This window comes from Chiloscyllium plagiosum, chromosome 16, assembly GCF_004010195.1.
Source record: "Chiloscyllium plagiosum isolate BGI_BamShark_2017 chromosome 16, ASM401019v2, whole genome shotgun sequence".
Classification (NCBI taxonomy): domain Eukaryota; kingdom Metazoa; phylum Chordata; class Chondrichthyes; order Orectolobiformes; family Hemiscylliidae; genus Chiloscyllium; species Chiloscyllium plagiosum.
The window spans coordinates 66,310,275-66,321,556 of record NC_057725.1 but is presented as its reverse complement, the minus strand read 5'-3'; the positions used below and the strand labels follow the sequence as shown (position 1 = coordinate 66,321,556).

General features: G+C 45.4%; 2 protein-coding genes across 2 annotated transcripts in view; both read left to right on the top strand.

The window, feature by feature from the left end:
* The window catches only part of LOC122558122 (mucin-2), an 81,910-nt gene extending 79,995 nt beyond the window's left edge, over positions 1-1,915 (top strand). The window contains exon 32 of the mRNA XM_043706440.1: positions 1,896-1,915. Within this exon, the coding sequence (XP_043562375.1) occupies positions 1,896-1,915 (20 nt within the window). The remainder of the gene's footprint in view (positions 1-1,895) is intronic.
* The window catches only part of LOC122558121 (1-phosphatidylinositol 4,5-bisphosphate phosphodiesterase delta-3-like), a 69,000-nt gene continuing 59,595 nt past the window's right edge, over positions 1,878-11,282 (top strand). The window contains exon 1 of the mRNA XM_043706439.1: positions 1,878-2,298. Coding sequence (XP_043562374.1) covers positions 2,217-2,298 — 82 coding nt within the window. The 5' untranslated portion in view covers positions 1,878-2,216. The remainder of the gene's footprint in view (positions 2,299-11,282) is intronic.

Here is an 11,282-nt window from a genome sequence, read left to right as displayed (position 1 = left end):
TCACACATCACCCACTTCTGTTTCAAATCTCACACTAAGACGGCTTCGCTCTTAAACACTACTAACAGGAAACAAAAATGAAAACTTTTGGTCCTGCACTTTTGGGACTGAAACACCATAAGACTATAAAACATTGGAGCACAAGTTAGCACAAGTTAATCAACTGGCCCATTGACTCTGCTCACTATTGAATGAGATCATCATTGATCTGATCATTCATAGAGTCATAGAGATGTACAGCACGGAAACAGACCCTTTGGCCCAACTCGTCCATGCTGACCAGATATCCTAACCCAATCTAGTCCCACCTGCCAGCACCCGGCCCATATCCCTCCAAACCCTTCCTATTCATATATCCATTCAGATGCCTTTTAAATGTTACAATTAACACAGTCTCCACCACTTCCTCTGGCAACTCATTCCATACACGTACCACCCTCTGTGTGAAAAAGTTGCCCCTAGATCTCTTATATCTTTCCCCTATTATCCTAAACCTATGCCCTCTAGTTCTTGACTCCCCCATCCCAGGGAAAAGACTTTGTAGATTTACCCTATCCATGACCCTCATGATTGTATAAATCTCTATAAGGTCACCCCTCAGCCTCTGATGCTCCAGGGAAAACAGCCCCAGCCTATTCAACCTCTCCCTATAGCTCAAATCCTCCAACCCTGGCAACATCCTTGTAAATCTTTTCTGAACCCTTTCAAGTTTCACAACATCTTTCCGATAGGAAGGAGACCAGAATTGCATGAAATATTGCAACTGTTGCCTAACCAATGTCCTGTACAGCCGCAACATGACCACCTAACTCCTGTACTCAATACTCTGACCAATAAAAGAAAGCATACCAAATGTCATCTTCACTATCCTGTCTACCTGCGACTCCACTTTCAAGGAGTTATGAACCTGCACTCCAAGGTCTCTTTGTTCAGCAACACTCCCTAGGACCTTACCATTAAGTGTATAAGTCCTGCTAAGATTTGCTTTCCCAAAATGCAGCACCTCGCATTTATCTGAATTAAACTCCATCTTCCACTTCCACTTCTCAGCCCATTGGCCCATCTGCTCCAGATCCTGTTGTAATCTGAGGTAACCCTCTTCGCTGTCCGCTACACGTCCAATTTTGGTGTCATTGGCAAACTTACTAACTGTACCTCTTATGCTCGCATCCAAATCATTTGTATAAATGATCCATTCTTAGCTCCACTTTCCTTTGATTCCCTTCCTGATTTAAAATCTCTGTTTCTCAGCCTTGAATAGACTAAATGACCCAACCTTGACAACCCTCTGTGGTAAACAGCTGAGAGAAGAAATTCCTCCTCATCTCTGTTTTAAACAACTGACTCTGTAATCTGAGATTATGCTCTCTGCTCCTCGACTCTCCCATAATGGAAACCACCTTCCCACATTAATTCTGTCAGGTCTGCAAAGGACCATGCATGAGCTGGATTTAACAATTCTGTGACTTGGTCCATACTTGGCATGGTGTTGTGAATCTTCCCTGGTTTTGCTCCCTGTGCCAGTTTCCTTACATAAGGGGACCAGAACAGTGCTTCACGCTATAGTTAGGGACTCAAAATTCAGAAGAAAACCATAATCTGAAAAGGAAACAATAAGTTATCCAGAAAGGCAATTTATGTAAAAAAAAAAGGAAGTTTAGTGGTACACAGTAACTGCCAGTGGCGGTAAGCAAAGTGAAGAGGGCACCAACGAGGGAGAGTTTGGGCACTTGACTAAGGGCTTAACACGAATGAAAATATTGACATGGCATTTGGCCAATGGGCCGCCCTTCACATCCCTGAGTGAATGACAGCATTCAGTAATTAAAAGGGTAAAAAGGGACCCATTGAAATTTCCTTCCAATTTTATCTCGACGACCCCTTTTTCCTTATAGAGAGGCAGAAAGTCACATGAGTTGAATTCCTGGATTATAAGTGAAGGGTCGGAGAGGAGAAGCTTCTGGTTAGCAGGATCCAGCCTCCAGCCTGAGGGAAGAAGGTGAAGGGGGAGGGCAGGGGAACTGAGAGCAGCTGGGGATTGAGCAGAGAGCAACACCTCAAGCTGCAGGGAGTGAGGAGAGAGGCACAGGCAGAGATAGAGAGAGAGAGAGAGAGCAGCCCGGCACAGGCCGGCTCTGTGTCCCAGGCTCGGAGCTCAGGAAGCCCCCACCACCCCCGGGAGCGAGCAGACAGCGCGGCCGGGACAAAGCAACACCATGATCGGTACCAGATCCAGGGGCTCGCAGCTGCCGGAGTCGGATGCCAACAAACTCGCTCTGAAAGCCTTCAGGAAAGTCGGTAAGGATGGGATGGGATGGGATGTGCATTGCTGAGGGAAGGTCTGGGAGGAATGTGTCCCGGCCAGGAATAACCGGGACACGGAGTAAACATGGATCGTGACTACAGGATCGTATCTTCACCTGGGAACCGCCCAAGGTTTCTGAGGAGTTTAACCGGAACTCGTCTCAGGATAAAACCCACACTGGGGAGCGTACTCGGGAATGTCAGGGGTGCTATCTAAATGCAGGCTCTTTAACTGCACGGAGAGTGGGGTTTCGGTGTAGGTGGAGTCTCTGGCTGCAGGCCGAGCAGGTTTGTTCCCCGGGGTCTCCTGTTTCATGTGGGGGATGAGCAGTAATACTCTTCCCCCACATGTTGACCCCCTACGTATGAAGCCCCTTCGTTGACCAGGCAGCAATGAGAGGGTGTGTTTGCCATGAGGGGGAATTCAGAGTGAGTGCTAAAGGGAGCAGAATGTCCCCACCACCTTGTCTTACTGCTGCCAGAACTCGGGTCAACAAATAGGTCTCCTGTTTGTCCTCACCACCTCCTAGAGAGAGAGAGAGAGAGGACAGTGAACCAACCAATCAAGGAGAGAATCCAGGTAGAAATACAAGTGAATGAAAATAACTCTAAGATCACAAAAAAAGTGACAAAAGTAAAGTTTAGCTTGACAAATAGACTTAATATCAACATTTCTTGTTCAGAGAAAATTAGCAGTTTTTTTCATGAGGTGTTATCCACTTGGAACTGGCCCTTGAACTGAACAGCTTTCTCGATCATTTCAGAGGGCATTTCAGAGTCAGCCACATTGCTGAGAGTCTGGAGTCACATGTAGGCCAGACCATGTAAGGAGGGCAGATTTCTTTTGTTTAAAGGACATTAATGAACTTTTCATGACAATCACTGTCACCATTACTGAAATTAGCTTTATATTCCAAATTTCTTAGTTAAATGTACATTCAACCAGTTACCACAGTAACTGGGGTTTAAGCATGCCCTCAAGGCATTAGTCTGGGTTTCTGGATTAATAGTCTGGGAATATTACATTGCCACTGATTCGAATCCAATCAGGTTCATGAAAGTATGAAGTTAAATGTGAGAAAAATTGCATCTGGGCAAAAGGCTGGGTTTGCAGCTATTGCTTTTTTTCAAGTGCTCCTAATTCCCATATTGCAAAAAAAAACACAACAATACTGTAGAAGGTGTTAAAAATATTGTGGAATTATCTGAGAAATTAAAACTATCAGGAAAGATTGAAGAGGCTGGGATTTCTTTCTCCAGTGTGGTCCAATTAATGCCTTTGAAGGGATTTGAGACAGTAGTTGTGGGGAACAGATTTCTGTTTTTGGGACAATAAGCACAAATACAATCCCTTTATCCAGAAATGGGGAAAATGTAGGCCTTGTTACCATCTGGAAGAGTTAAGATGATTTGTACTGAAGCAATTAAGGGAAAGCTAGAGAAGGAGATCGAAGGGTACCTTGCTGGAATGGGATGGGTTACTGTGAAGTAACAGTGTGTGCACTAGTTGGCTGTATGGATGCTATTCCATGCTGGGAGTTCTGTGTACAACATTAATGTATGGAGCATAAGGGATAAAACCAGTGACTCGGAAGCAATGTTTCAACTGAAAGCCACTATGTCACATTCTATCACTCAAAGCAGGTGACTGGTTGAGCATCACGAAAATAAATTAAGTTGAGAGTGTATTGCTGGGAAAGTGCAGCCAGTCAGGCAGCATCTGAGGAGCAGGAGAATCGACGTTTCAGGCTTAAGCCATTCATCAGGAAAATGATGAAAGAAAATGAAGTCAATTTGTAAGAATGAGGTTTGGGAAAGGGAGAAAGACATTAACATGAACAAAGGTGGTTATTATAGCTTTGGAAAGATGATCTATAAGAATAAGTGATCTAGAAAGACACAAAATCTCTGAGGCAAAGTTAATTAAATTGAAAGTGCAAAGATCGAGAGGTCATGCAGACTGAGACAATGTAACAAACTTCCAAGGTCTGAAAAAATCTTTTCGAGAAACGGTGATTTGAAAACCTGAAAGTCGAAGACTTGCTATATGTTTACTTTGCATCCTTAATTTGTTAAACTTTTCAGGGTGAGAATAAAGGACTCTGAGAAATGAGGAAAGTTAAGAAGTAAATCTAACAGATTCACTACAATTAAACAACTGCACTAATGGTGAACTTGGGAAGATGAGAGATTGCTCAATGTCTTAGAGAGTGGGAGTAGGGAGAATGTACTGAAACTGACAGGATGTTGTTTGTGGTGTTCCTCAATGATTTCGATTGGCACTGCTGCTTTTCTCTGTTAAGTCAAGGACTGGGGAATTGTTTATCCAAATGTGCAGCAAATGCCAAGTTCAGCGACACAGGACGTAGAGGGGAACCGAAAGTTGCTAAGTGACATTGCCGTAAGAAGAAGCCTTGTGTTTCTATAAACACACACAACAACCAATGGGATACCTTTGAAATGGAAATACTATTGTAACATAGAATGCACAAAGCTGAAGTTTGATCTGAGAGCATGAGAAATGATCCAGTTTGGACCTTAAGAAAGCGGAATGCTGTAGTTTCTAAATGCTGGAAAGCTAGGAGCTGTGACTGAGAAATGCTGATTTCCATGTACAGAGATCAAAAGCACTCAGTGGATCGGTGCAAAAATGGCTTTCTAAGCTCCTGGAATGTAGGCCTTTCTCTCCAGGGGCTAGAATGCAGCAGGGCGAGATTCTGATCCAGCTCATGAAGCAGTGGTGAATTTGATTTAGCACACAATGTTCCGTTCTCAGCTCTGGCCTTCAGGAAGGACTTGGTAGGAATGCAGCAACGATTCACTGTAATAATCGCAGGTGGCATTATGAGAATATGTTGCATTGAATAGGCTTATGTTCCCTTTTGTCCACAAGATTAAGGGCTGATCTAATTGTGGTATTTTGTAATGAAAGAGTATGTCAGGGCAGAATTAAAAAAAGAAATGCAACTATTTCCTCTGATGGGCAATTCCAAAATAAAAGGCCATTCAGGAGTGATGAGCTGAAAATGTGTTGCTGGAAAAGCGCAGCAGGTCAGGCAGCATCCAAGGAGCAGGAGAATCGATGTTTTGGGTATGAGCCCTTCTTCAGGAATCATTCAGAAGTGATGTCAAGAAGCATTACTTCACAGAAAGGCTTGTAGAATTCTGCAACACAATAGCAACCCCCCCCCACCACCCCCAATAACTATTGAGGCAGGTGTAATTTGAAAAATTTAATGTTTCTGGGGTTATTGAGCAAGACAGGAATAAGATATGGTGTGGACATGGAGACATAGACAGGAGCAGGAAGAGGCCATTTGGCTCTTCGAGCTTGCTCTGCTGTTTAGCACAATCCTGGCCAAATTGTCCAACCCAATAGCCTAATCCTGCTTTCTTCCCATAACCTCTGATCCCATTAGCCCCAAGTGCTATCTCTAGCTGCCTCATGAATACATTCAATGTTTTGGCATCAGCTACTTCCTGTGGTAATGAATTCCACAGGCTCACCCCTCTTTGGGTGAAGAAATATCTCCTCATCGTCGTCCGAAATGGTCTACCCCGAATCCTCAGACTGTGAGCCCTGGTTCTGCACACACCCACCGTTGGGAACATCCTCAATGCATCTACCCGGTCTAGTCCTGTTGGAATTTTAAGTCTCTATGAGGACCTCCCCTCACTTGTCTGAATTCCTGCAAAAACAATCCTAACCTAGACAATCTTTCCTCATACGTCAGTCCCACCATCCCTGGAACCTTTACTGCACTCCCTGGAGAGCAAGAGCATCCTTCCTCAGAAACTGAGAACAAAACTGCTCACAATATTCTAGATGTGGCCTCACTAAGGCCCTGTATAACTGCAACAACACATCCCTGCTCCTGTCCTCGAAATGATTTGATTTAAGATGTCAATCATATAGCTAAGGCGAGGAAGGGCTGAATGGCCACCACCTGTTCCTTTGAGAGATCATTTTGGATGATGTAAGGAATACTATTCTCCTTTGGCGCCATTTCACAATGACCCCAGACAGCATGATAGAGCGATACATTCGCTTTGAAACAGGCTTCTCTGTTTGAGCTCCTGCTTAATTTAGATTCCGGACACTGTACAGCTGCCTGTGATAGTAAATGTGTCCATTTTGGAGGCTCATTCTCCGGGAAGCTTTCTTATGCTTATGAAACGATGAGGAATTGAGCGCCATAGAAACACAGGCAGTAGGAATAGGTCATAAAGCGCACTGACCCTACCACTCATGACTGATTACCTGCTTCAGTGCCTTTTTATCCCATTATCCACACATCCCTTTCAGTCCTTGGTATGTAAATGGTATACATTTGAAGGGTGGTATCCCATAGTCTCTGCTTGAATTTCAACATGCGATTCCTGAATCACCAACTTTCATTCAGTTGATAAGGCTCTGCTTACTTCCTGCTAAGGGCTGCGCCTCCTTCCTCACCTCCATCCAAGGCCCCAAAGGAGCCTTCCACATCCGTCAGAGATTTACCTGCATTTCCACACATGTTGCTCCTGATGTGGTCTCCTGTACGTCAGGGGGAACAGGACGCCAACTTACAGATCGCTTCAGAGAACATCTCTAGGACACACGCACCCACCAACTTCAACTCCCCTCCCACTCCGCCAAGGACATGCAAGTCCTGAATCTCCTTGTTGGAGAAATTAGCCCAATAAAGCAGAGATCACAAATCACAATTCGAAGTAAAATTAACAAACCGTTTATTCACAGAATGATATCACCGGAAGAGAAATTGACCAACAGGCAGTCTGTTCAGGTAGCTGAAACTCTCTTCCCTGGGCTGAGAATCAAGCTGGTTTTTATAGTAATACAGTACCATGATGCTAATTTAAAAAGTATGAAAATACAGTGGTCCTGATGTTCAAGTAATCCAGTTACGATAGTGATAATCACAAAGCAGTTCTCAGAAGAATGTCCTGAATGTAGATATAATGAAGCATGTGGCAGCATCAATCAGGAGATTCCAGCTCTCTTTGAGGGTATGTGAGAATGTCCCTTTTCTTGACAATAAGGTGTTTCCAATGTTGCTCTCCTGTGAGTGAGGTATTCTGTGCCTCACCGTCTGACCTGTCCTTTGTGTGGCTTTGGTATCACTGGAGTACGAGACTGCCCTGAGGGCTTTGGGACAGCTGTGTTTATCGGGTCCAGGAAGCTTATTGTCAGGTTGTCTTGGGAAGTGTATTCCCTGGTCTGCGAGTGACTGTGGTCATGTCTGTCTTCCCTTGTCAGCCTGTTTGGTCAATGCTGAGGCATTCTGGGTGTTTCTTGTATGGTTTGGACAGGCTTGATTTCTTGTATTTTGTGTGGCCATGCTGTGGGTAGGCAAGGTGACAGATCTTTTTCCAGACTCCACCACTGTCAAACCCTAACCACCGACGCCTGGAGGAAGAACGTCTCATCTTCCGCCTTGGGACCCTCCAACCACATGGGTATGAATGTGGATTTCACCAGTTTCCCCATTTCCCCTACCCCCACCTTATCCCAGATCCAACCCTCCAACTTGGCACCACCCTCTTGACCCCTGTTCTACCTGTCCATCTTATTCCTACCTATCCACTCCACCCCCATTTATCTCCCCATTGCACAACCCACCCAAACCCATTCCCCTACATTTACCCCTTACCTAACACTACGGGCAATTTAACACAGCCAATTCACCTGACCCGCACATCTTTGGACTGTGGGAGGAAACCGGAGCACCCGGAGGAAACCCACGCAGACACTGGGAGAACGTGCAAACTCCACGCAGTCAGTCGCCTGAGGCGGGGATTGAACCCGGGTCTCTGGCGCTGTGAGGCAGCAGTGCTAACCACTGTGCCACCGTGCCGCCCACATTCTAATGAAGGGTTTGTGTCCGAAACGTTAATTCTTCTGGTCCTTGAATGCTGCCTGACCGGCTGTGCCTTTCTAGCAACACACTCTTCAACTCTGATCTTCAGCATCTGCATCCTCACCTTCTGTTTGGGAGTTTAAAGTGCTTAGAGTGTAAAGGCCTTGTTTAGATGGTGGTGATGCCTCAAAGTAGCATTTCAAACTGATATTAATGATGCTGCCATCAGCATCTCTGACTGCAGATCTTCTGCTGGTGCTCTGTCTTCCCCTCAGCTGGGAGTAACAGGACATTGCACATTCCTCCACGGGATCTCTCACGCTCATTTATGAAATAATGACCGAAATTTGAGCAGGTAAAATGTACTGGCAATTCAAGTACTAGGATCTGTGTGTCCATTTGAATGCGCTGGTTCTGTAAACTATAGGATCTACCGATAATGTAGGGTCTGTAGGCTCCATTGGGCCTATAAGCGATGTGTGACCCAGAAGTTGTTTGAGAGTTAATGTTCAGTGTGCTGACCATTGATTGCTCTCTGAAATGGCCTAGCAAGCCAGTCAGTTCAAGGACAATTTAGAGATAAACAGCAAATGCTGGCCTTACAGTGATGTCTACATCTCATCATAGATTTTTTAAAACAGAAGTTAAGGGGCTTGGAGTCTGTGTTTTGGATCAATACACCCCAGGAGCTTTTTAAAATTTGCAAGCTATATTGGGCCACTAGACTGTATGATTATGTGGGAGTTTAATTGCAACTTGATTAGAATGTTGCAATAAATAAATTGCCTGTGCTTTATTGAAACTGATTCCACTGTAAGTGGATATTACTGCTTCTAGGCATAGAACACTAAAATGGCAGGCCATGCTTTTTACATCGGTAGAGACTGATGGCTCCGACAAATTGCAAACAACTCAGTAGCTGAAGTAAAGTTATAGGTACTTTTTCTAAACGTGTAAGATGCTATCTGCAAGATGTACTGCATAAACTCGCCAAGGCTCCTTTACATGGCTCGGGAAAAATGAGGATTGCAGGTGCTGGAGAGTCAAGAGTCAAAAAGTGTGCTGCTGGAAAAGCACAGCAGGTCAGGCAGCATGTGAGGAGCGAGACAGTCGATGTTTCGGGCATGAAAGACAGTGGAACCACAATGGCAGGCGTTTCTAGGAGTAACTCAGGAGACACAGCGGAGGTTCATCCCGAGGAAAAAGCAGCATGGTACAGGGAGGATATTGTATCCGTTGCTCCCGATGTGGTCTCCTCTACATTGGGGAGACTGGATGTCTTCTCGCAGAGCGCTTCAGGGAATATCTCTGGGACACCCACACCAATCAACCATATCGCCCTGTGGCCCAACATTTCAACTCTTCTTTTTCCCCCCCCCACCCCTCCCAAACTCTCGAGGACATATACAGGTCCTGGGGCGCCTCCACCACTGCTCCCTCACCACCCGACGCCTGGAGGAAGAACGCCTCATCTTCTGCCTCGGAACACTTCAATCCCAGGGGCATCAATGTGGACTTCACCAGTTTCCACATTTCCCCTCCCCCAGTTCCAACCTTCCAGCTCAGCACTGCCCTCCTGACCTGTCCCACCTGTCAATCCCCCTTCCCACCTATCCACTTCACCCTCCTCTCTGACCTATCACCGTTACCCCCCCTCATTTATCTCTCCATCCTGGAGGCTCCCTGCCTCTATTCCTGATGAAGGGCTTTTGCCCGAAACATCAATTTTCCTGCTCCTCGGATGCTGCCTGACCTGCTGTGCTTATCCAGCACCAATCTGATCTAAACTCTGGTTTCCAGCATCTGCAGTACTCACTTTTCCTACAGGGAGGATGAGACAACCATGGCTGACGAGGGAAGTCAGGGATAGCATAAAAGCCAAAGAGAAAGCATATAACGTGGTGAAGGGCAGTGGGAAACCAGAGGATTGGGAAGCTCACAAAGACCAACAGAGGGCAACAAAAAAAACAAGGAGGGAGAAGATTAAAAAGGAGGATAAGCTAGCCAGTAATATAAAGGAAGACTGTAAGAGTTTCTTTAGATAGATAAAGGGAAAAAGAGAAGCAAAAGTGGACATTGGACCGCGAAAATGATACTGGAGAGACAGTAGTGGGGAACAAGGAAATGGCGAGGAACTGAATAATTACTTTGTATAGGTCTTCATCCTGGAAGACACGAGTAATATCTCAAGTGAGTGAGGAGGCAGAGCTGAGTATGGTGGCTATCACCAGGAGAAGTACTAGAAAAACTGAATGGCCTGGAGGTGGATAAATTATCTGGACCAGATGGACTACACCCCAGAGGTCTAAGGGAGATAAGTGAAGAGGTAATGGTGATCTTTCAGGAGTCGCTAGAATCCGGGAGGGTCCCAGAGGATTGGAAAATTGCCAACATGACACCCCTATTTTAAAAAGGGAGTAAGGCAAAAGATGGAAAATTACAGACTAATTAGTCTAACCTCGGGCGGGGGTAAGATACTGAATCCATTGTGAAGGGTGAGATTTCTGAATACTTGGAGGTGTATGGTAAAATAGGGCAAAGTCAGCATGGGTTCATCAAGGGGAGGTCATGCCTGACAAATCTGTGAGAATTCTTTGAGGAAGTAACAAGTACGTTAGTTCAAGGAGAGGCAATGGATGTTATCTACCTGGACTTCAAGAAGACCTTTGATAAGACGCCGCAGAGGAGGCTGAGTAAGATAAGGGCCCATGGTGCTCGAGGCAAGGTGCTACCGTGGATAGAAGCCTGGCTGTCTGACAGAAAACAGACAGCGGGGGTAAAATGGTCCTTCTCAGGATGGCAGCCGGTGACAAGTGGTGTTCCGCAAGGCTTAGTGTTGGGAGAACCTTTCACTTTATACATTAATGATCTAGATAAAGGAACTGAGGGCATTCTGGCTAAGCTTTGAGATGATGCAAAGATAGGTAGAGGGACAGGTAGCATCGAGGAAGCGGGGAGACTGAAGAAGGATTTGGATAGGTTAGGAGTGTGGACAATTTAGTGGCAGATAGAGTATAACGTGGGAAAGTGAGAGATCATGCACTTTGGCAGGAAGAATAGAGGTATGAAATCTTCTAGGAGAAAGTGAGGTCTGCAGATGCTGGAGATCAAAGTTGA